The sequence below is a fragment of the Salvelinus alpinus genome, chromosome 4 (assembly GCF_045679555.1).
Source record: "Salvelinus alpinus chromosome 4, SLU_Salpinus.1, whole genome shotgun sequence".
Taxonomy (NCBI): Eukaryota; Metazoa; Chordata; class Actinopteri; order Salmoniformes; family Salmonidae; genus Salvelinus; species Salvelinus alpinus.
Genome location: NC_092089.1, coordinates 76,402,156 through 76,428,941, shown reverse-complemented (window position 1 = coordinate 76,428,941; position 26,786 = coordinate 76,402,156). Strand labels below are relative to the sequence as shown.

The following is a 26,786-nucleotide window of genomic DNA, read 5'->3' as shown; positions in this document are numbered from 1 at the left end:
ATCAGGATGGAGACACACTTAGAGATAAGGGAACAGGGGGGTCGTTTGACACCCCAGTCACCCTCCCAGCCCCAAACTCTTGGTCCAGCTCCAGAGAAGGAGTCCCATGTCACCATCAGCACCCTTCTCCACCAAGCTGAGAAAGCAAAAGCACAGCCAGAAACAAAAGAGACCAATTGACACCTACTGAAAAATACCAGGCAACCATCAAAACTCTGCTGGGCTTACAAGAACACTAAATTCACTCCAGGCATCAACCACTGTTTGAGAAGCATGCAGCCTCTCGCTGCGTGACGTGATATTTCACCCAAATGCTGTATGCCATGGGCCCTCCAACCCTGTTCCTGCAGTTACCCAGTGCTTAATTTGGGAAACCAAGTGATATTCTGTTCGGGAACATCGATAGTAACATGTTTTCACAATTAAACATATTCCAGTAAACTGTTGACAGCCCCTCTTGTCTGCGCTCTCGAGAAAGGAATGAAGGAGAGAAAGAGATGGAAATGCACGGATATTCTGTAGCTAAAGGTAATGCTTCAGCCTATTAATTATGAAAATATATAAAAAATGCCCTATTAGCAATTGTAGGCTAAATGTAAGCCACCCTGCACAATCAACGAACCAACAGCATCGCCTAGGGCTGTATGTTCTCTCCCAGACTCATGCTTTGAAAGTTTGAAGCGTAGCATAAGGTAACCAGTACATCCAGCATGCATAATAATACAGTCCACACTCAAAGGGGATTACTAGAATTTGTTTAATTTTGGAGTATAGGCTAGACCAATTATGTACCAAAGACTTCTTAAATCTGTTTATTTTTTAAATGTATTTTTTATATGCTGTAGGCTATTCGGCTATATATTGTATAACGGCACAATAATGATTTTAATTCAGAATTTTTAGGGGGGCTTGGACGTATATATAGGCAGGCCTATGCGTATGCTGAAGCTCTAATATGTGTATGGGCATTTTGAATTAATCATCACCATAGAAAGCGCTGTCCATTTCGTTGTGTTTGCCTCTGAAACAACATCCACTCATTCTCAACCTGTTGTTGAACTTGAGTGATCACAGTGAGGTGAGTTTTAAAAGCATGATACTGTTTTGATGATAAGCGTTTGATGTGATTTTTGATTGCATTTTGCATTGATATTAGAGTGGTTAGAGTGCCAACAGAGTGGTTGGGTACTACCAATGCATGTCCAGAGTGCATAAGAGGAGATTACCATGACTCAATGACTCATGACTGAGTGCCCACGCACTAAACAGGCTTAGAAGAAGACTTAATCTCAGAAGAAGAGCTATTGTAGCCTGAACAGTACACTTAATAAGCTAACATTCAATGAAAGAATGAGAAGAGAATTAGAGTACAGCTTCTGCAACTCAAGCAAGGAGCCAACAGAGAAAAAACAACAAGCATAAGGACACCAACTCAGGACCAAAGGAGCAACTTGGAGGAACCCCAACTCAACCAGGAAGGACACACAGCCATCTTCTTCCTTTGTTCTCTTCTATGCTGCCTGAACAATCAAGAAGCCACAACAGACAACAGGATCTCCATGTCTTCACTTCTGGTCTTTCATTCTATTTCCTAACTCTCATTCTGTTTGTAAATATTTTGATTAGTGTTATTAAATGTTGATTGTATGAAGAAACTGTGTTTGTCTTGTTATTCTGGTAAATAACTCTAATTGATTCTCAAATAATTAATACCTTCAGATAAGTCTATTATTATTGTTCTACTTGTAGTCTTCTAGAGCAGGGTTTCCCAACAACACTAACATTAACAGGGGGACTGGTAGGACTGGGTTCAGGAAACCCTGTTATAGAGTTATTACTAAAATAAGTCTTCTTACAATACTTTTTTTTCTCAATAACTGAACTGGTGTCCCATTAATAATGTCATAGTATACACACTACCTTACACTATTACATTACTATGTCTGTCCCTCTGTTTTATGCCATAGGTGTTACCGCCTTGAAAATCACTCATTACAAATATAAACAAAGACTATGAGCATTACCTCCTGTTTCACGCTGCTGGTATGAACTGCTAAAACAAAAACAAAAAACATTTTATGTTGGCTTTCAGTTATAGCTTTCACTACACAGCAGCAGGAGTTTATTGAGCTTGATGCACAGGGGCAGCTTGTACATGACCCAAAGCCTGTCTGATCTCACGTGGTATGAGACTGTAATCCATCACCAAGAAGACAAAATGCTATCGTAGAGGACAAAAAAAATCTACTCCAAAATCTCCCGAAATCAGAAATTGTGGACGGCTGGGCATGGGGCGAGCTACGCCATCCCATAAAACTCTTGTGCTACAGAAACAGCAAAAAATGACAATTCTACAACTGGATGTGAAGATCTTCCAGAGTCCCAGGCACTGAACACAAAAGACAAACTGCACGTTGGCTTATGGAATGTTCAAACAATGTTTGAGTCCAGAAAGCTGGTACAGGTTACCAGCGAAATGAGGAGATACAAGCTATAGATCCTGGAGGTGAGTGAAGCCAGGTGGAATAGCTCTGGATCCACTGGAAACAGTACTACTGTCACGTTCGTCATAAGGAGTAGACCAAGATGCAGCGTGGTATGTTTCCATCCTTTATTTTGGAATAGAAAACTTCAAAGAACAAAACGAACAAATGAAACGTGAAGCTAGAATAATGCTCACAGGCAACTATACATAGACAAGATCACACAAAGCACAATGGGGAAATGGCTACCTAAATATGATCCCCAATCAGAGACAACGATAAACAGCTGCCTCTGATTGGGAACCATACTAGGCCAACATAGAAATTGAATTCACCTAGATAACCCACCCTTAATCACACCCCGACCTAACCAACATAGAGAATAAAAGCTCTCTATGGTCAGGGCGTGACAACTACACTCTGGACGGGAGGATAGACAACATAGTGATGGTGTCACCATCATCCTACAGAATGGTATATAGAAAACTCTGATGGAATGGAAACCAATCAGCAGCAGAACGACAAAAGCCAGACTCAATGGACATCATACCAAACTAACAATAATCCAATGTTATGCTCCCACAAACAATGCCAAAGATGAAGAAAAATATCTGTTCTATAACACCCTCTAATCTGGAGTAGAGAAGACGCCTGCTCAAGACCTGCTCCTCGTCACTGTAGACCTGAATGCAGAGGTTGGTACCAAGAACACCAACTACGAGAGAACAATGGGGAAGCACGTCTGTGGAGAGAGGTTTGACAACGGTGAGATACTGTTAACATTCTGCGTCACAAATAACCTGGTGATAGGTGGAAGCCTGTTTCCCCACAAGAATATCCACAAGCTGAAATTCGTACTCTCCTAATGGAAGAGACAAGAACCAGCTTGACCACCCGATGATCGACGGCAAGTGTAGAAGCTCGCATGAAGGGGGCAGATGTCGCCAGTGATGTCGCCATCTAGTGAATGTCGCCATCTAGTGACTGTCGACATCAAACTACAAATGAATTGTTCAGGACCACCAACAAAAGGAACACCAAGATTTGATGTTGGCATGCTGAGGGACCAAACCGTCAAGAAAACCTCCATAATACAAGTTCACAACAAGTATCAAGCCTTTTCAAACAACACAGAAGAAGAAGATGAGGAGGAACAGACATAGACAGGAATATAGATAGGAAGTAGGAGAAAGTGGTTAAAGCTTACAGTGAAAGCATCAAGAAAACCATAGGACAGAAGAAGGCTATGCAAGGAATGGATCAACCCCGAAACATGGGACATTATCAAGTAAAGAAGGGAACTAAAAAAGAAAACAGATGCCAAATCACAAAGGCTGAAACAGAAATAAGAGGAACAGTACAGAAAAATCAACACATGAGACAAAAGGCTAGTAAGGAGAGATGAGGAGTGAGTGATGAGCTGGCAAGTGCAGCTGAAAAAGCAGCCGCACGTGATCAGCTAGGAACATTACACAGAAATCACTAACCTAATCTGTGGCAAAAAATTCACGTCAAATACCCAAATCAAAGACCAGCAAGGCAATCTTCTGACTATAAAATTAACAGGAAGCAGGATGGACAGAACATTTCAGAGAGGTACTCAACAGAGAACCCCTTGTGGATCCAATGAACACACCTGAAGCTGCTTCAGAAGATCTAGACATAAACACCGACCCACCAACCAAAGAAGAAACAATCACTACCATCAAGTCACTAAATAATGGGAAACTTAATGCAGACATGTTCAAAATCGATTCAGTATTGTCTGCAAACATCCTTCTTCCACTCCTCACTGACATCTGGATGGAGAGAAGGATACTTTCAGATTGGACCAAGTGGCTCATCATACAGGTACCTAAGAAGGGCACACTATCCGACTGCAACAACTGGAGGGGCATCACACTTTTATTCATTCCCAGCAAGATATTTTGAAAGATTATCGTACAACGGCTTCAGCTGTAAACAAGGTGCTTAGGAACGAACAAGCGGGAAGGTGCGTTACAGACCAGGTCTTTGCCCTCAGGAACATCATCGAACAATGTAAGGAGTGGAAACAGCAGCTATATATTAACTTTATTGACTTCCAGAAGGCTTTTGACAGCATTCACTGAAAAAGCCTATGGAAGATCTTAAGAATTTATGGAATCCCCACCCATGATGTTAACATTATAAAATAGTTATACTGAAACTTTTCATTCACTCTGGCTTTGCTGTGAAGTCTGGAGTTGGTCAAGGTTGTGTGATGTCAGCCTTACTCTTCTACCTGACAATAGACTGGGTCATGCGGCAAACAACAGAAGATCAGGCAAGAGGAATACGACGGACCTTGTATTCTACTCTAGAAGACCTTGACTTCGCCGATGACCTGGCTCATTTACCACACACACACCAACATCTACAAGACAAAACTGACAGACTCCAGTCCTTTGGCCAGCAAGTCAGCCTGATTATCAACTGCAGCAAAACAAAGGTAATGCTCATGAACATCAACACAATAGCAAAAGCAGTCAAAATCAAGGAACAAGACCTGGAGTTAACCTGCAGTTTTACTTACCTTGGGAGCACCATATGCCATGATGGAGGCACGAACAAAGACAGCTGAACCAAAATCAATAAAGCAAGAGCAACTTTACAAAGTTCAATAAAATCTGGAAATCCGGACAATATAGCACAAACCCAAAACTCAAAATATGCCACAGCTGTGTACTGGAGATTCTCCTTTATGGTTCGGAATGCTGGAAAATGACAGAAGCAGACCTGAAAAAACAATCTACTTTCCACACAACTCGTCTCCAGAGAATCATGCACATCTTCTGGCAAAACACATCCGCTACAAGACCATGGTGCTTGCCTACGGAGCTGTGAGGGGAACGGCACCTCCGTACCTTCAGGCTCTGATCAGGCCCTACACCCAAACAAGGGCACTGCGTTCATCCACCTCTGGCCTGCTCGCCTCCCTACCTCTGAGGAAGTACAGCTCCCGCTCAGCCCAGTCAAAACTGTTCGCTGCTCTGGCACCCCAATGGTGGAACAAACTCCCCCACGATGCCAGGTCAGCGGAATCAATCACCACCTTCCGGAGACACCTGAAACCCCACCTCTTTAAGGAATACCTAGGATAGGATAAAGTAATCCTTCTAACCCCCCCCCCCCCCCCCCCTTAGAGTTAGATGCACTATTGTAAAGTGGTTGTTCCACTGGACATCATAAGGTGAATGCACCAACTTGTAAGTCGCTCTGGATAAGAGCGTCTGCTAAATGACTTAAATGTAAATGTAAATATCAAACACCAAATGGGAATGCCTTTGTTTCTACCCTACACTCTTAGAAAAAAAGGGTTCCAAAAGGGTTCTTTGGCTGTTCCCATAGGATAACCTTTTTTGGTTCCAAGTATAACCCTTTCGGGTTCCATGTAGAACCCTCTGTGGAAAGGGTTCTACATTGAACCCAAAAGGGTGCTACCTGGAACCAAAAAGGGTTCTTCAAAGGGTTCTCCTATGGGGACAGCCAAAGAACCCTTTTAAGTTCTAGATAGCACCTGTTGGTTAACTTTAAATAAAATATTACTTATTTTTTTCATCAGCGGGAACTTCCAGTGTCTCCTGCTGCTTAATTGTTGCCGCCACACCCCAAAAATATGGAACAGGAAAGAATATTGATACCGAGGCACACATTGAAGATGCTGGAACCGTCCACATTTACTTGTCCTCTGCCAACAAGATGAGTAACAGCAAAATCAGACAACCACACAGTATAATAGTTTACCTAGCTATTTAACTAGGGTGTGTTCGTAAATTCACTCAGAGTGCACTCTGGGCGTTCATAAATCCAAAGCGTTGTCAGATTGTCCTTTCGTAAATTCAGAGCATTTAGCTCTCGGAGCATTCAGAGTGCACACTGCACGATTGACACTGGACGCTCTGGCCGAAGAGTAGGGTTGATCCAAGCGTCCCTTACAACAGCAGTCAAGCACCCACGCTAACTGGTTAAAGTGGGCTAGCTTGCTACTTCCGGACACAAATGAGAGAATACCTCACTCTGACCATTTTACTCGCCCTAGCAGAGCTGGTTAGGCTGTTTTCATGTTATATAGAGCGTTGGTGACTGTAACTGGGCTGCTTGCAACAATTTAATTCAGTTTTTTTTGCCGATGTTTACTGACACCGGTCATATTCAACAGGTGTTGCGCGTTCGTAATTTAATCAGTTATTCTGTGCTCTGGCACACTCTGACGAGAGTGCTCTGAAATCAGAGTTGATAGCCAGAGTGAATTTACGAACGCACTCCGAGTCAACTTGTCGTTGTGCATTATATGAGAAAAATAAACATTCCGATTGAGGCACATTCAAGTTTGGAGTGTCACAGGTAGGCCTACAATATATTCACTGTTGCAAGTTGTTTTTGGGCCATTAAAGTCATCAATATGTTGGTATCTAGTAACAAGATCATGTTTGGACTTTGGATCTAGCTAATGATTAGCCCACTAAGGTGTGCATTAGAGGTTAATATTTTCAGGTATTTTACAAATGTTCCATCCCAAGAATAAATCACTTTTCTCCCGGGTAACCCGGTATTTCCCACCAAAACCAGAAGTGTCATTCAAAAGCATTATAAACCATATAAATATGTCTGGATTTGATTAGAGCTTTGATCAGCATGAACATTCAAACCTGATACAACCTGAGCCTGATGAGCCATACATTAAATCAATTTTATGAGCCTACATTAACGACATTTAATGAGCCCAAGCCAAAAAAAGCCCAAATGATTGTGCCGCTATCCAATACATATACTGTGTGATATATGCTACTTCACATTACTTACGACAGAAAAACATAAAATCCCATGGATGTAGCTGGCTATATGTTCTCTTGGGTAAATAAATAAAACTAGCTCCAGTAGGCTAATCTTTTTGAGTGTATTACTGTATTACTGTACTATACAGTATTATATGCACTGGGATTAAGCACATCGTTCAAACCATGATAAGGCAGAAGAGAACATGCGATACAAAGTTACAAGTATAGGCTAGGGTATTTGATTACAATTTTGAAATATAATAGGGCATATTTGTATAATTAGTAGGCTGACACATACTTTTCATAATATTGCACGCTAATGTTACAGTATTAGCCTAGTAGGCTCTTTCGCTCCCTTTTGTTGCTTCATTCCTTCCTCGCTTTCAACAGTTAAATGAATACGTTTCGTTGTCCTTCATCACTCTAATGACATCTTTGAATAAAATAGGACTAGAATAAGATGCAGAAGGCTTTCACTTCTCCTCATAAAGACTGACTAGCTATGGGTCTGAATAAATAACTGCTATAGCCATCGCGTGGTCACTCTACTTTCAAACTACCCGTGAGTTCTATTGACTGCTCTATTTAACAAAAAAGAGCTTGAGTCCCTCTTCGAATAGTTTATTGGTATAAGAAACGTTACAAAAATGATGTCCAGCAAGATATTCTAGTCTAGCTTTTCCTGCATGGGACTCCATGCATTTTTTAAGGAGATGCCAGTGGAGCACAGGTGCGTGCGTATTGTGCAAGAGATATAGGCTACAAGTTAGAAGCTTATTATGCACAACCCATCATTAATTAGCTAAATATACACTACCATTCAAAAGTTTGGGGTCACTTAGAAATGTCCTTGTTTTCCATGAAAACATACATGAAATGAGTTGCAAAATGAATAGGAAATATAGTCAAGATGTTGACAAGGTAATAAATAATGATTTTTAATTGAAATAATAATTGTGTCCTTCAAACTTTGCCTTCGTCAAAGAATCCTCCATTTGCAGCAATTACAGCCTTGCAGACCTTTGGCATTCTAGTTGTCAACTTGTTGAGGTAATCTGAAGAGATTTCACCCCATGCTTTCTGAAGCACCTCCCACAAGTTGTATTGGCTTGATGGGCACTTCTTACGTACCATACGGTCAAGCTGCTCCCACAACAGCTCAATAGGGTTGAGTGTGGTGGCCACTCCTTTGTCCAGTGTCTGTTTTCTTTTGCCCATCTTAATATTTTCTTTTTATTGGCCAGTCTGAGATATGGCTTTTTCTTTGCAACTGTGCCTAGAAGGCCAGCATCCCGGAGGCGCCTCTTCACTGTTGACGTTGAGACTGGTGTTTTGCGGGTACTATTTAATGAAGCTGCCAGTTGAGGACTTGTGAGGCGTCTGTTTCTCAAACTAGACACTCTAATGTACTTGTCCTCTTGCTCAGTTGTGCACTGGGGCCTACCACTCCTCTTTCTATTCTGGTTAGAGCCAGTTTGCGCTGTTCTGTGAAGGGAGTAGTACAGAGTTGTATGAGATCTTCACTTTCTTGGCAATTTCTCGCATGGAATAGCCTTCATTTCTCAGAACAAGAATAGACTGATGAGTTTCTGAAGTAAGTTCTTTGTTTCTGACCATTTTGAACCTGTAATCGAACCCACAAATGCTGATACTCAACTAGTCTAAAGAAGGTCAGTTTTATTGCTTCTTTAATCAGAACAACAGTTTTCTGCTGTGCTAACATAATTGCAAAAGGGTTTTCTAGTGATCAATTAGTCTTTTAAAATGATAAACTTGGATTAGCTAACACAACGTGTCATTGGAACACAGGAGTGATGGTTGCTGATAATGGGCCTCTGTACGCCTATGCAGATATTCCATAAAAAATCTGCCGTTTCCAGCAACAAAAGTAATTTACAACATTAACTTCTCTAGGGTAGGGGGCAGCATTTTCACGTTTGGATGAAAAACATACCCAAATTCAACTGCCAGTTACTAATCGCCAGGAGATAAGATATGCATATTAATAGTAGATTTGGATAGAAAACACTCTGAAGTTTCTAAAACTGTTTTAATCATGTCTGTGAGTATAACAGAACTTATTTAGCAGGGGAAACCCCGAGGACAAACCATTCAGATGTTTTTTTTTTTTAGGTCACTGTCTTTTCAATGAGTTTTCATTGGGAAACCAGATTTCTAAGCAACTTGCTTGCAGTTCCTACGGCTTCCACTGGATGTCAACAGTCGTGAGAAATAGGTTGAGGTTATTCCTTTGTGTAATGAAGAAATACGGCCATCTTGAAGTCACAAGCACTCCTGGTGTCCTAGACATGCGTTTCAATCAAACAGAAGGCATGCTACATATCGTTTTAATCCTGTATTGAACACATATCATTCAGTCTTCAATTTGATCAATTATTAACGTTAAAAAATACCTAAAGTTGTATTACATAAGTAGTTTGACATTTTTTGGCAAAGTTTACAGGTAACCTTTTATATATTTTGTCGTCATGTTTGAGCAAGTTGGAACCGGTGTTTTTTTGGATCAAACGCGCCAAATAAATTGACATTTTGGACATATATCGACGGAATTAATCGAACAAAAGGACCATTTGTGATGTTTATGGGACATATTGGAGTGCCAACAACAGAAGCTCGTCAAAGGTAAGGCATGAATTATATTTTTATTCTGCGTTTTGTGTCGCTCCTGCAGGGTTGAAATGTTTTCTCTCTTTTGTTTACAATGGTGCTATGCTCAGATAATAGCATCGTATGCTTTCGCTGAAAAGCCTATTTGAATTCTGACATGTTGGCTGGATTCACAACCAGTGTAGCTTTAATTTGATATCTTTCATGTGTGATTTAATGAAAGTTTGATTTTATAGTAATTTTCATAGTCATTCATTTTAATGTGGTGCTACGCATTTTCTCTGGCTTTTTGCCAAGTGATACAGTAGCGTCTTGCCTAAACTCACATTTTTGGATATAAATATGAACTTTACCGAACATAAAATACATGTATTGTGTAACATGAAGTCCTATGAGTGTCATCTGATGAAGATTATCAAAGGTTAGTGATGAATTTTATCTCTATTTCTGCTTTTTGTTAATGCTCTCTTTAGCTGGAAAAATGGCTGTCTATTTCTGTGACTTGGCTCATACCTTACATAATCGTTTGGTGTGCTTTCGTCGTAAAACCTTTTTGAAATCGGACACTTTGGCTGGATTTACAACAAGTATAGCTTTAAAATGGTGTAAAATACTTGTATGTTTGAGGAATTTAAATTATGGGATTTCTGTTGTTTTGAATTTGGCGCCCTGCAGTATCACTGGCTGTTGATGAGGTGGGACGCTAACGTCCCACATACCCTAGAGAGGTTAACAATGTCTACACTGTATCTCTGATCAATTTGATATTTTAATGGACAAAAAATGTGCTTTTCTTTCAAAAAGAAGGACATTTCTAAGTGACCCCAAACTTTTGAACAGCAGTGTAAGTCTAATACTACATTGAATGTCTTACCTGAAAGAGGTAGGCTAGGACACCTATGTATAGAGCTATATATCAATCTAGAACAGGATTATCTATTTTGATGGAGAAAGAAAGACTGCGATAGAATGCTTGCATGTGCACTGATTTAAAGCAACAAAATTCGAGTGATAGGCTGTTTCAAAACTCTGCAGCTAAAATAAAAAGTATATATTTACAATGAAAAAACAAGGTGACCTCCGAAAGCCAGATGGAGATGGGTAAATTAGACACACATTCAATCTTTATATTACTGTAGCATAGGCTATGCTGCAGCAAATATAGGCCTACCTGTCACAAGAAAAAAAGTTACAATGATGAGATCATAGGTCTACATGCATTGTGAACTGCGCTCCATACTGAGATGTGCTGTCTGTCCCCACCCTGAGCATTGATTCATCATGCAGAAGCCATAGTAATTTAACTTAACAGTAATTTAACAGTTCCATTTCACGCCATGCTGTCCATATAAATAATTCATTATAATTTACCGGTTTCCTACAGTTATTTATCCCGAGAAAAAGGCGTGACTTTAAAAGTCAACAGAACTGGCCTTCTCTACACTGACGATCTAAATGTTATTTGTTCAATGATTTATTCTGCCTATTGCTTGAACATGTAATTAAAAAATGTAAAAAAGAACTGACCTTCTCACAGTCCTACAAAACATTTATCCTGGTGGGGCATTCCCCTCGGACCCCTCCCCTTCCCCTTCCCCTTGCCACCGCTGCAAAAAATGTATCTTGGGGAATCACTGACTTCAGTATTTTACTTACCATATGCTGACATAGAGCCAGGATACAAGCCATTCTAAACAATGGCCAAATTTATAGTTAGGCTATTCATATATCCCTACCTAGTAACATTTGCTGACACGTTTCTACTTTGCTTCCGATTGATTGTCACACTTAATTATGTATTGCAGGCACAACTACTGGCTTCTTGCCAACCTCTCGCTCTTACATCTGGTGTACATGCATTTGGAGGGCAGTAAAATCCATGTGCATATCATGTTCGCAGATTTCTCCTCTGCATGTAACACAATCCGTTTGTCCTCGCGGACAGACTGAGAGGAGACTTATGCTATGCTTATCACATGGATCACCAACTTTCTAACTAATATGTCTCAGTAGGTACGAGTTGGCAACACACTCTCTGAGGTGCGCACTACTTCAGTTAGAACCCCACAGGGAAGTGTTCTTTCACCAGTACTATACATACTGTATAGTACATACTGTATAGTACTGCCGGAGCCGGTTCCCAGGGCGCCACCTGATCAAATATGCTGACGATACTGCTTTGGTCAATCTTCCCGAAGGGGATGAGACGGAGCACGGACCGGCTCTAAAAGATTTTACTGTCTGATGTGAGTCATCCCATCGAATATTAAATACATCAAAACTAAGGACAAGGTGATTGACTTTCGAAGGAACATTACCATGCACACACCATCACTGATAAAAGGTGAGCCCATTGAAATAGTGGAGGAGTACAAATACCTTGGGCTAGTCATTGACAACAAGCTGTCCTAGGATCAGTGTACTGACGCTATTTTTAAGAAAGGCCAACAGAGAATGTATTTCATAAGGAAACTGCACTGTTTTAATGCTGATCTAACCATCATGGTTCTATTTTATAAATCTTTCATTAAGAGCATTCCGTCCTACTGCTTGACCTGCTGGTTTGGAAATTTCAAGGTTGCACAGAAAAATAGGTTGGGCAAGATAGTCAGGACTTGTGGAAAAATCATGGGGCAGCAACAGCAAGAATTGTCATCTCTCTACCTGGGCAGAGCCCTCCAGAAGGCGAATAAAATAGCGGTTGACTCTTCGCATCCACTCCACCCTGAATTACAGCATCTTCCTTCTGGCCGCAGGTACAGACTACCTACGGTTATAAGAAGTAGGTACCTTTATTCCGAATGCAATTCTGCAACTTAACAAAATGTTGGACTAATTGCACTTAGCACTTGCACTATGAAACTGCACTTACCCTGCCTATTTGTTTTTAAATATCCTTCGCTATTTATTTTACATTTTTGATGTGATATGTTTTATGACTGCTGCAAGATCAACAAATTGGATGCAGTCTATCACAGTGCCATCTGTTTTGTCACCAAATCCCCATACACTACCCACCACTGCGACCTGTATGCTCTCGTTGGCTGGCCCTCGCTTCATACTCGTCGCCAAACCCACTGGCTCCAGGTCATCTATAAGTCTTTGCTAGGTAAAGCCCCGCCTTATCTCAGTTCACTGGTCACCATAGCAGCACTCACCCGCAGCACACGCTCCAGCAGGTATATTTCACTGGTCACCCCCAAAGCCAATTCTTCCTTTGGCCGCCTTTCCTTCCAGTTCTCTGCTACCAATGACTGGAACGAACTGCAAAAATCGCTGAAGCTGGACACTCTTATCCCCCTCACTAACTTCAAGCACCAGCTGTCAGAGCAGCTCACAGATCATTGCACCTGTACATAGCCCATCTGTTAATAGCCCATCAAACTACCTCATCCCCATACTGTATTTATTTCTTTATTTTGCTCCTTTGCACCACAGTATCTCTACTTGCACACTCATCTTCTGCACATCTATCACTCCAGTGTTTAATTGCTATATTGTAATTACCTCACCACTATGGCCTTACCTCACTTATCTTACCTCATTTGCACACACTGTATATATACTTTTCCCCCTACTGTATTATTGACTGTATGTTTGTTTATTCCATGTGTAACTCTGTGTTGTTGTATGTGTCGAACTGCTTTGCTTCATCTTGGCCAGGTCGCAGTTCTCAATTAGTCTACCCGGTTAAATAAAGGTGAAATATATATGTGTTTTTTAAATTGAATAATCCTGAACTTTCCTTGATGGAAAAATTTACATCTGATGCACTGCCACACTTCATTATCAAATATCCAAATATCAAAGTCTGGAGTGCAAGGATCAAAGTGAGCACAGTCAGAATACAATTACTTATAATAAATGAGTCAATAAATCAGGGGTGTCAAACTCAATTCGTGGAGGGCCGTGTGTCTGCTTGTCCAGGAGGGCCGTGTGTCTGCTTGTCCAGGAGGGCCGTGTGTCTGCTGGTCCAGGAGGGCCGTGTGTCTGCTGGTCCAGGAGGGCCGTGTGTCTGCTGGTCCAGGAGGGCCGTGTGTCTGCTGGTCCAGGAGGGCCGTGTGTCTGCTTGTCCAGGAGGGCCGTGTGTCTGCTGGTCCTTGAGGGCCGTGTGTCTGCTTGTCCAGGAGGGCCGTGTGTCTGCTTGTCCAGGAGGGCCGTGTGTCTGCTGGTCCAGGAGGGCCGTGTGTCTGCTGGTCCAGGAGGGCCGTGTGTCTGCTGGTCCAGGAGGGCCGTGTGTCTGCTGGTCCAGGAGGGCCGTGTGTCTGCTGGTCCTTGAGGGCTGTGTGTCTGCTGGTCCAGGAGGGCCGTGTGTCTGCTTGTCCAGGAGGGCCGTGTGTCTGCTGGTCCAGGAGGGCCGTGTGTCTGCTGGTCCAGGAGGGCCGTGTGTCTGCTGGTCCAGGAGGGCCGTGTGTCTGCTGGTCCTGGAGGGCCGTGTGTCTGCTGGTCCTGGAGGGCCGTGTGTCTGCTGGTCCTTGAGGGCCGTGTGTCTTCTGGTTTTTGTTATTTCATTTCTATCGGAGTCTTGTTAAGACCTAGACAACCAGGTTATGGGAGTTCCCAACTAATCAGTGACCTTAATTGATCAATCAAGTACAAAGGAGTTGTAAAATCCCCAGACACTCGGCCCTCCAGGACTGGAGTTTGACACATAAATTAATAAACTGACGACTCACCACAGTTCTCCTCGTCCGCTTCATTTCCACAGTCATCGACGCCATTGCAGTGCATGAGCTGGGGCAGGCACATGCTCAGGTTGCCACAAGGGAAATATCCTAGGGGGCAGTTCGTCTTCTCCTCTGAGATGTTGAACGAAGTTCCTGCTGAAAATTCAAGAGCCGTGTTTCAATTTCAAAGTCTGTGTTTCTCATTGAGTGGGGAATGGGAACACATATTATAAGTGGGGAATGGGTACACATATTATAAGTGGGGAATGGGAACAGATATTATAAGTGGGGAATGGGAACACATATTATAAGTCGGGAATGGGAACAGATATTATATGTGAGGAATGGGAACACATATTATAAGTGGGGAATGGGAACACATATTATAAGTGGGGAGTGGCAACACATATTATAAGTGGGGAATGGCAACACATATTATAAGTGGGGAATGGGAACAGATATTATATGTGAGGAATGGGAACACATATTATAAGTGGGGAATGGGAACAGATATTATAAGTGGGGAGTGGCAACACATATTATAAGTGGGGAATGGCAACACATATTATAAGTGGGGAATGGGAACAGATATTATAAGTGGGGAATGGGAACAGATATTATAAGTGGGGAATGGGAACAGATATTATAAGTGGGGAATGGGAACACATTATAACACCACGGAAAATTAAAGAGCGGTTGCTAATTTTAAAGTTGGTGTATTTCCTGAGTGGAAACATAATATTATAAGAGCCCTCTAAAAATGATGAAAGTAAACATATTTCAGTATCGTCCACCCAAGGGGAGCTAGCTCATCAGTCAGTCGGCTCTGGATGGGCTTGTCCAAAACACTTGAGCATTTTCCTATCAATGTTTCAATTAGCAGTCAATTCTGAAAATGTATGAAATACGAAATATTAACAGGGCTCCCATGGTGTTCAGTTCATAGAGATTATTTATTCTTAGTTCAGAGTGTTCGTGTGCTCTCTGGAGTATAGGCTAGTTGCATAATGCAACAGGGGAACATATCCACCATCCTTTATCTGCTTCCATGATAATCAAACTAAACAGGTGCACTTTTACATGCAAAGGCCCCCCACTGCCTTTTTGCTCCTGAAATATACCCACACATCATACTGTATCTAGTCAGTTATGTTTCTGAAATATACCCACACATCATACTGTATCTAGTCAGTTATGTTTCTGAAATATACCCACACATCATACTGTATCTAGTCAGTTATGTTTCTGAAATATACCCACACATCATACTGTATCTAGTCAGTTATGTTTCTGAAATATACCCACACATCATACTGTATCTAGTCAGTTTTGTTTCTGAAATATACCCACACATCATACTGTATCTAGTCAGTTATGTTTCTGAAATATACCCACACATCATACTGTATCTAGTCAGTTATATGTTTCTGAAATATACCCACACATCATACTGTATCTAGTCAGTTATATGTTTCTGTAATATACCCACACATCATACTGTATCTAGTCAGTTATATGTTTCTGTAATATACCCACACATCATACTGTATCTAGTCAGTTATGTTTCTGAAATATACCCACACATCATACTGTATCTAGTCAGTTATGTTTCTGAAATATACCCACACATCATACTGTATCTAGTCAGTTATATGTTTCTGAAATATACCCACACATCATACTGTATCTAGTCAGTTATATGTTTCTGTAATATACCCACACATCATACTGTATCTAGTCAGTTATATGTTTCTGAAATATACCCACACATCATACTGTATCTAGTCAGTTATGTTTCTGAAATATACCCACACATCATACTGTATCTAGTCAGTTATATGTTTCTGAAATATACCCACACATCATACTGTATCTAGTCAGTTATGTTTCTGAAATATACCCACACATCATACTGTATCTAGTCAGTTATATGTTTCTGTAATATACCCACACATCATACAGTATCTAGTCAGTTATATGTTTCTGAAATTTACCCACACATCATACTGTATCTAGTCAGTTATGTTTCTGAAATATACCCACACATCATACTGTATCTAGTCAGTTATATGTTTCTGAAATATACCCACACATCATACTGTATCTAGTCAGTTATATGTTTCTGTAATATACCCACACATCATACTGTATCTAGTCAGTTATATGTTTCTGAAATATACCCACACATCATACTGTATCTAGTCAGTTATGTTTCTGAAATATACCCACACATCATACTGTATCTAGTCAGTTATATGTTTCTGAAATATACCCACACATCATACTGTATCTAGTCAGTTATATGTTTCTGTAATATACCCACACATCATACTGTATCTAGTCAGTTATATGTTTCTGAAATATACCCACACATCATACTGTATCTAGTCAGTTATGTTTCTGAAATATACCCACACATCATACTGTATCTAGTCAGTTATATGTTTCTGAAATATACCCACACATCATACTGTATCTAGTCAGTTATGTTTCTGAAATATACCCACACATCATACTGTATCTAGTCAGTTATATGTTTCTGAAATATACCCACACATCATACTGTATCTAGTGAGTTATATGTTTCTGAAATATACCCACACATCATACTGTATCTAGTCAGTTATATGTTTCTGAAATATACCCACACATCATACTGTATCTAGTCAGTTATGTTTCTGAAATATACCCACACATCATACTGTATCTAGTCAGTTATGTTTCTGAAATATACCCACACATCATACTGTATCTAGTCAGTTATGTTTCTGAAATATACCCACACATCATACTGTATCTAGTCAGTTATATGTTTCTGAAATATACCCACACATCATACTGTATCTAGTCAGTTATGTTTCTGAAATATACCCACACATCATACTGTATCTAGTCAGTTATATGTTTCTGTAATATACCCACACATCATACTGTATCTAGTCAGTTATATGTTTCTGAAATATACCCACACATCATACTGTATCTAGTCAGTTATGTTTCTGAAATATACCCACACATCATACTGTATCTAGTCAGTTATATGTTTCTGAAATATACCCACACATCATACTGTATCTAGTCAGTTATATGTTTCTGAAATATACCCACACATCATACTGTATCTAGTCAGTTATATGTTTATGAAATATACCCACACATCATACTGTATCTAGTCAGTTATGTTTATGAAATATACCCACACATCATACTGTATCTAATCAGTTATATGTTTATTAAATATACCCACACAATATACTTTAGTCAGTTACATGTTTCTGAAATACACCAACACATCATACTGTAGTCAGTTATACAGTGCACCAGGAAAGTATTCAGACTTTTCCCACATTTTGTTACGTTACAGCCATATTCTAAAATTGATTAAATCGTTTCCCCCCCCTCATCAATCTACGCACAATACCCCATAATGACGAAGCAAACTGTTTATTTTTTTATTTTTGCAAATGTATAATTTTTTGATGTTGTTGAAATATCACATTTACATAAGCATTCAGACCCTTTACTTAGTACTCCGTTGAAGCACCTTTGGCAGCAATTACAGCCTTGGGTCTTCTTCGGTATGACGTTACAAGCTTGGCACACCAGAATTTGGGGAGTTTCTCCCATTCTTCTCTGCAGATCCCCTCAAGCTCTGTCAGGTTGGATGGGGAGTGTCACTCAACAGCTATTTTCAGGTCTCTCCAGAGATGTTCGATTGAGTTCAAGTCCGGGCTCTGGCTGGCCCACTCAAGGACATTCAGAGACTTGTCCCAAAGCCACTCCTGCGTTGTCTTGGCTGTGTGCTTAGGGTTGTTGCCCTGTTGGAAGGTGAACTGTCGCCCCAGTCTGAGATCCTGAGCTCTCTGGAACAGGTTTTCATCAAGGATCTCTCTGCACTTTGATCTGTTCATCTTTCTCTCGATCCCGACTAGTCTCACAGTACCTACCGATGAAAAACATCCCCCCACCACCATGCTTCACCATGGGGATGGTGCTAGGTTTCCACCAGACGTGACGCTTGGCATTCATGCCAAAGAGTTCAATCTTGGTTTCATCAGACCAGAGAATCTTGTGGCAAACTCCAAGCGGGCTGTCATGTGCCTTTTACTGAGGCGTGGCTTCCGTCTGGCCACTCTACCATAAAGGCCTAATTGGTGGAGTGCTGCAGAGATGGTTGTCCTTCTGGAAGGTTCTCCCATCTCCACAGAGGAACTCTGGAGCTCTGTCAGAGTGACCATGTGTGCATTTCCAAATCATGTCCAATCAACTGAATTTACCACAGGTGGACTCCAATCACGTTGTAGAAACATCTCAAGGACGATCAATGGTAACATGATGCATCTGTGCTCAACTTTGAGTCTCATAGCAAAGGGTCTGACTATTAATGTAAATAAGGTATTTCTGTTTTTTTATTTGCAAACATTTAAAAAAAAACAGTTTTCCGCTTTCTCATTATGGGGTATTGTGTGTAGATTGATTAAAAAAAAGTAATACATCTTAGAATAAGGCTGTAACGTAACAAAGTGTGAAACAAAAGAAGGGGTCTGAATACTTTCCAAATGCACTGTATGTTTCTGAAATATACCCACACATCATCGTGTATGTAGTCCGTTATTTGTTTCTGAATAGCACAGCTCTGACTGCTTACTGAAGCATTTGTCAATGCAGGATTGAACCTCAATTTCTACTCTTTTCCATGTTGATCCATATTACACCAATGGACCAGGAGAAGTGTTGCTCCTTATGTCAAAGCCATCTTAAATTCAAGTTGGCGGGATCATCCTAGATTCTATTGCTCCTACTGCTGTACAACCAACCAGCCCCTAACTGCTTTACAAGAGAGGCACTTACAACAACATAATGGGCATTTACCTGGTTTGCCCCCGTTTGTCACACAGAGAGCGTAACCAATGAATATTCCCAGCGGGAATTGGTTGCAATTAAGTGAGGCATGCTTGACACATGGCCATCATGGTTTACTGACCAGATAACAACCAAAAAGATGGTGTCATTCCCAGTTGTCTTGATGTTATCATGCTGGGATCATGAGAATGAAGACTACATGAACCCTAACAGCTGATAGTGACACCTCAGTGCTTATTGGGGTGACTAGGAGTCTTTGTCGATGTGCCTTTGAGCAAGGCACTTAACCCTGAATGCTTCTGTTAAATGACTGAAATGTAAATGCATTGTAAAGATGGACATGGTAAGTCATGTGCAAACCTCAGGGCTTTGGCTAACCTCAGCCATGCACTTCATCACAACAGAGACATGAGTGAGGGACCTAGTTTCACACTCGCTCTGAGAAATTCACTGCTCTCAAAATCAATCATGGAGATACTGATGTTGTCTAACACAGTTAGAGGAGAAGGATGGTTCCAACATCAGAGCTTATACACTAAGATAAAATCACAGGTAGGAAAACCAATCTACCGGCTGCAATCTATAGCCACCAACATACTGAGGAGAACTGCAGTCCTCTTGGTGTCTCGTATCATTTCAGAAGAGATACATCAATTATCTTTCAAAAGCCATTGCTCATCTATCCTAATAAGAGTATGTTTCCTTAACAATTCTTGAAACCATGTCTCTAGAGGAACATCATTCTGGATACAGCAATGCATGATGCAACAAGGAAACTCCTTCAAAGAGACTTGCAAAGCTGTTTATGTCTAACATCTGTTCCCACCATGACAGGTGATGCAGTGAATTTGAGTTGAGCAAACACATCATTTTATATTGACAGAATTTTTGTCACAGCTGTCTTAAGTTGGAGCTATGTTTTTCTTTTGTTCAGGTAACACTTGGAACGAAAAGTTGAGTAAACTAAAAAACGCTATGGAACCAGTTACTTAATAATAAATAGTTGAAACAACAACATTTGCAGGTGTTTTTTTTTTATTTTTTTACAGTGCATAATAATTCAATTTCAAGCAACGGAAATTGACATCAAATATCCGCCTGTAAAGTCCTACTCCACATTTTCCAATATTTAAAGTGGTTCGATGCTGAGATGAGTCCACGTCCCATTCCATCTGTTGCATTGCAGTTCCAGATCAACCCCAAATAAAATCTGACGTTTGAAGCAAAATAACATTTGACACACTTTGTTTTGGGAATGAAGTAGCACTTTACGTCAGTCTGCATGAGACACTTTGTTTTGGGAATGAAGTAGCACTTTACACTAGTCTGCATGAGACACTTTGTTTTGGGAATGAAGTAGCACTTTACACTAGTCTGCATGGGACACTTTGTTTTGGGAATGAAGTAGCACTTTACACTAGTCTGCATGAGACACTTTGTTTTGGGAATGAAGTAGCACTTTACACTAGTCTGCATGGGACATTTTGTTTTGGGAATGAAGTAGCACTTTACACTAGTCTGCATGGGACATTTTGTTTTGGGAATGAAGTAGAACTTTACACTAGTCTGCATGGGACATTTTGTTTTGGGAATGAAGTAGAACTTTACGTTAGTCTGCATGGGATACTTTGAAATACATCTACCTTCCATGTAGCCTGTGTGCTCAATTACTTTTTCATGCCAAATTAATCTGAGTCAATACTAAGAATATCTCTTGATCTGTGTACAAAATCCATGCACATTAAAGATCAAATTTGAGGAAGAAAGTACTATTGCAGTGTCCCAAATAACCCTGTGGCAAAGTTATTTTGGTCAACTGATGTCAACTGATGTTAGACAGTCTCTCAGTCCATCTGTCAATGTGGACACTTTCCAGCACCGAGCCACAGAGCAACCTGTCACTAACATGGCTGACTTGTCAGTCAGGATACTGTAGGAGGTCTACCTTTTTTCACCCCAAATATTTGCATATAATTTTCATTCATTGGAGCTCATCTGATTTCATCAATTTGTGACACCTGTTGTGCTGTGCATTACAGGGTGGTCTAGCCTATCAGAGCCTGCCTGTCAAAATTGTTTTAAGATGGCCGTACTATGGATAATTTAGCTATTTATTTAGAATTTTAGGGCCCCTGTAGTTATAAAAAATATATCTACAAAATTATTTCACAAAATATTGAATTTGGCCTTTACTGCTACAGACAGTCAAAAATAAATAATAAGAAATAAGGTTTTGAAGTGTCTGTCCTATATCTAGGAGATAAAGGAAATCTCATGAAATATATTTTTTTACACATATTTAACCCCTTTTTTGTTGGCACAAAACTAATTCCATTCATTTTTAAAACCGGTTCCAGGTTACCTTCAAAAATGAGGCTATATACAGGGGGTACCGGTACTGAGTCAATGTGTGGGGGTACAGGTTAGTTGAGGTAATTTGTACATGTAGGTAGGGGCGAAGTGACTATGCATAGATAATAAACAGCGAGTTGCAGCAGTGTACAAAACAAATGGGGGGGGTGTCAATGTAAATAGTCCGGTGGCCATTTGATTAATTGTTCAGCATTCTTATGGCTTGGGGGTAGAAGCTGTTAAGGAGCCTTTTGGTCCTAGATTTGGCGCTCCGGTACCGCTTGCTGTGCGGTAGCAGAGAAAACAGTCTATGACTTGGGTGACTGTAAGTAGCCTAGGGCAGGGATCGTGAACCCCAACGTCTTCTGAGCAATTCGATTTTAGACATGAAAGACGACTGTAAAATTACTAGGAATTCATCTCAAAGTGATTTTAATTCAGGAAATGTATTGCCAAGTATTTCCACTCGTAAATAGAGATATACACTAGGTGTACAAAACATTAGGAACACCTTCCTAATATTGAGTTTCACCCCCTTTTGCCTTCAGAAAAGTCTAAATTCATCGGGGCATGGACTCTACAAGGTGTCGAAAGCATTCCACAGGGATGCTGGCCCATGATGACTTCAATGCTTCCCACAGTGTCAAGTTGGCTGGATGTCCTTTGGGTGGTAGACTATTCTTGATACACACGAGAAACTGTTGAGCGTGAATAACAAAGCAGCGGTGCATTTCTTGACACACTCAATCCGTTGTGCCTGGCACCTACTACCATACCGCATTCAAAGGCACTTCAATCTTTGTCTTGCCCATTCACCCTCTGAATGGCACACACACACACTATGTTTCAATTGTCTCAAGGCTTAAAAATCCTTCTTTAACCTGTCTCCTCCTAGATGAAGGGGAGTGGATTTAACAAGTGACATCAATACAGGTCAGTCAATGTCATGGAAAGAGCAGGTGTTCCTAATGTTTCGAACACTCAGTGTATGTGTTTGTGTACCAATGTAATCAAAGTTTGAAATGATTATGTTTTGACAAATACAATATCTGTTTGGGCTTCTTGCGTCAATTTGCAGAGTACAAATTATTTATAATTATGTTCCGGCCCCACGACCATCCACTCAAGAAAAAATGGGCCCGTGGCTGAATCTAGTTGATGACCCCTGGCCTAGGGTATGTGGTGACTGACAAGCACTTATAGCTGGATTACTAATTTCACTGATTGAAATTGATGCATGCAGGCTCAACAGTTACTCAATGATCTTGATCATCACTTTTAAACAAGCTACATGGAAATACTGAATAAAGCAAATGTTCTCAGATGTGTCATACAATATATGTAATACTAATACAGTATTTTGAATGATTGATTTTACTAATCAATATTTGTTTGATATATGCAAGTGGTGAGAATGTAATTTTAGAATATGACTCTCAGGGCCAAAATCTTTGCCATGCTAATTTCAGAAAAGCCCAGGGCAAGATCCTGACATGTTATATTTAGTGTATGAGCCACAATATGTATCTCTATGGTATGAGCATCATAAAGGAGATGGTTTCTATATAATTCTCTACTGGTGTTCATTCCACATCATTGAAATAAGGTGAACAGTTATGTAAAAAGGTCCCATGATGACCTCAATGCTCTCTTGTAAACAAATGGTGGGAAAATACATTATTTATATGACTGAGAATAATATTCCTCAACCCCAAATGAGTCTCTCCAAACTGCATAAACAGCACCACAGCAATGTAATATTTCAATGTGAAACATCAGCAGCCATCAGCCAAAAAAGGTGCAATATGCAGAAATCGCTCCGCCAATTCCTGGTTGCTAAATTCTATTAGTTTGCCTAATTTCAGGTTATTTGACAAATCAAGCAATGTATAGTGTAGAGCCCTCAAAGTCAACTCTCACCTCAAAGCCAGTTCCACTGCATTTTTCATTGTTGCACTCTAAACAGGAACTGATTTAGACCTGGGACACCAGGTGGGTGCAATTAATTATCAGGTAGAAGAGAAAACCAGTAGGCTCCGGACCTCCTAGGGTAAGAGTTGAGTAAATAGTTGAGGAGGATTGTTCAGATTTACGTACAGAATAATACGAAATGCTCTGAGACCAGGTTGGGACTCAGGGGTAGACATAACATTATACATGTAAATCCAGGACACTCCAATTAGTATGATATATTATGTTTTGTATGGTATGGTATGTATTAATTTGTGTCCATGTCCATCTTCCGTTTCATTTGATATCTTACGAATTACAATTCGTAGATGTTACAAATTGCAATATTTACTATATGTTATGAATTTGACATTTGTATAATATGTTTCGAATGAGCAAAACTTATGATGTTCCAAATTCCAATTTGTTGTGGCTAATGTTTGCTAGGTGGTTAACACTAACGTTAGCAAAGCTACAGTATAGGCTGCATTTAGCTGCATCTATTGCAATATACACGTCTAAGACGTTCAAGCTAAGCAAACTTCCAGAAGACCAGTATCAAAAATAAATGCAAACAATGCCAGAATTAGAGGGGAAAACAGATAATATACAGGCTTAAACCATACATTAGCATAAATAAATACTGGTCAATTTCAGAGTTAACAAACTGATGTGCAACATATCATTAGGTTAAACATACCTGTAACTCCATACATGAGAATCCAAGCGACAAAAGCTTGCATATTTAACTGTAACAACATTAAAAACACGAGAAAACAGAAGTTTTAGTTTCCTTCCAAGCTTCCAACGCGTAAAAGCTGTAGACTAAGAACTGCAGTTACCAAGATGGGCTAGACTACCTAGTAGTTAAGTTTGTCAAGATGACGTTGGTAAAGATGTTTGGCGGCTGTCTGGTGCCAACAGTAGAGAAACCGATTCGAAACTGCTCCAGAGAATCTATTTCCACCAACTGGCTCGCGGAAATCTCCACTGCCGCTCTAGAGCCCGTGCGAACAGTTTGTCATCAACAGAGGGAAAGAGGGACGGGGAGAGCGAGAGAGAGATACATACAGAAATAGAGAGAGAGAGAGAGAAAGCGCGCGAGGGAGAGAGAGAGAGAGAAAAAGAGAGCGATAAATACAGAGAGATTAAGACAGAGAGAAAGAAAGATGGTGATATAGATATACATAGAAAGAAACAGAGAAAGAAAGACAGAAAGAGATGGATACATAGAGAGAGAGAGAGAGATACATAGATAGAGAGAGATAGAAAGACAGAGAGAGTGAGAGGCAGAAAGACAGAGAGAGAGATACATAGAGAGAGAAAGAAAGACACAGAGAGATGGATACATATATAGAGAGAGAGAGAGCGAGAAAGAAATACAGAGAGAAAGAAAGACAGAGAGATATGGATACATAGAGAGAGAGAGAGAGAGAGAGAGAGAGAGAGAGAGAGAGAGAGAGAGAGAGAGAGAGAGAGAGAGAGAGAGACCATAGTTTGTGTCTGCAGGTAAAATTATGAAAATAATTTCCAAAAATAAATGTTTAACACTGAAGGGGAGCATTTTTGAGTAGGCCTACCCTGTAAAAATAAATACAAGTTCCTTATTAACAAGCACTATTGTGCCCAGTCGTGTTTTGCAGCATATGAAGAATTGGGTTATGTTTGTCGCACCCTGGAAAGCTGTTTGCTGGCAGATGAAAACATAATGGCAGATTTAGCATAAAAATTGCACCGGGTACAAAGCTGGTGCCTGGTTTTTATAGCAGGTGATAAAACACACAAACTGTTTTCATTTACACTTCTCTACAATGCCTTTTTATTTAGCCTATTTAAATAGCCTATTTGTTGAGAAAATAGCGAACTTTTCTCCTGATGCAAAAGTGTAATATTTCATATTTAAAATAATGCTGATTAGACAATACTACTGAAATAGCTTGGGGTCAGACACAACTCAATACATGTTTTGAGTTAGAACCAAACAATTATTTGGTTTAACATCAGAAAAACTGCTGAACTATGGTTTTCAATTTTGCAATTTCTTACACTTCATACTCCAACATTGATAATATTGCTCTAGTTCATTTCAGAACCTTCCCACTGGGCACAAATTCAACGTCTATTCCACATTGGTTCAACATTTCATTGAAATAACAGGGACACAATGTTGATTCAACCAGTGCGTCCAGTGCTTTTTTTCTAATGGAAACTTCTTGAGTGGCATTTGGTGCTGCATGAAACACTGACAGCAAAATAATGTCCCTTAGCAAATTCTGACAGTCCAACACCTTACAGATTACACCAAGTGGTCAAAACATCTACCCACAAAAAAACGATTTTTCTAAAATGTTCTGCACAAATTTGTTTACATCCCTGTTAATAAACATTCTCCTTTGCCAAGATAATCCATCCACCTAACAGGTGTGGCATATCAAGAAGCTGATTAAACAGCATGATCATTACACATGTGCACCTTGTGCTGTGGACAATAAAAGGTTACTCTAAAATGTGCAGTTTTGTCACACAACACAATGCCACAGATCTCTGAAGTTTTGAGTGAGCGGGAAATTGGCATGCTAATGTCCACCAGAGCTGTTGCCAGCAATTTTATGTTAATTTCTCTACCAGAAGCAGCCTCCAATGTCATTTTAAAAGAATTTGGCACTACATCCAACTGGCCTCACAACCGCAGACCACGTGCAACCACGCCAGCCAAGGACCTCCACATCTGGCTTCTTCACCTGTGGGATCGTCTAAAACCAGCCACCTGGACAACTGATGAAACTGAGGAGTATTTCGATCTGTAATAAAGCCCTTTTTGTGGGGAAAAAGTAATTGTGATTGGATGGGCCTTGCTCCCAGGTTGGTGGGCCTGGCTCCCCAGTGAGTGGGCCTATGCTCTCCCAGGCCCACCAATGGTTGCGCCCTTGTCCAGTCATGTGAAATCCATAGATTAGGACCTAATTCATGTACTTCAGTTGACTGATTTCCTTATATGAACTCAGTAAAGTTAACTCAGTAACTCGTTGAAATTGTTGCATGTT

The 26,786-nt window shown here is 40.3% G+C and overlaps 1 protein-coding gene across 2 annotated transcripts in view; it reads right to left on the bottom strand.

Moving 5' to 3' along the window:
• Nucleotides 1-25,065, bottom strand: part of LOC139574461 (relaxin receptor 1-like) — a 106,532-nt gene extending 81,467 nt beyond the window's left edge. The window contains exons 1-3 of one of the 2 annotated variants that reach the window (XM_071399038.1): nt 24,603-25,065; nt 24,443-24,491; nt 14,587-14,733 (exon numbers count right to left, since the gene is read on the bottom strand). In XM_071399038.1, coding sequence (XP_071255139.1) covers nt 14,587-14,733; nt 24,443-24,485 — 190 coding nt within the window. In that variant the 5' untranslated portion in view covers nt 24,486-24,491; nt 24,603-25,065. Of the gene's footprint in view, nt 1-14,586; nt 14,734-24,442 lie in introns of both variants that reach the window. The other variant, XM_071399037.1, reaches the window with a different exon arrangement.
• Between the last annotated feature and the right edge of the window lie 1,721 nt (nt 25,066-26,786).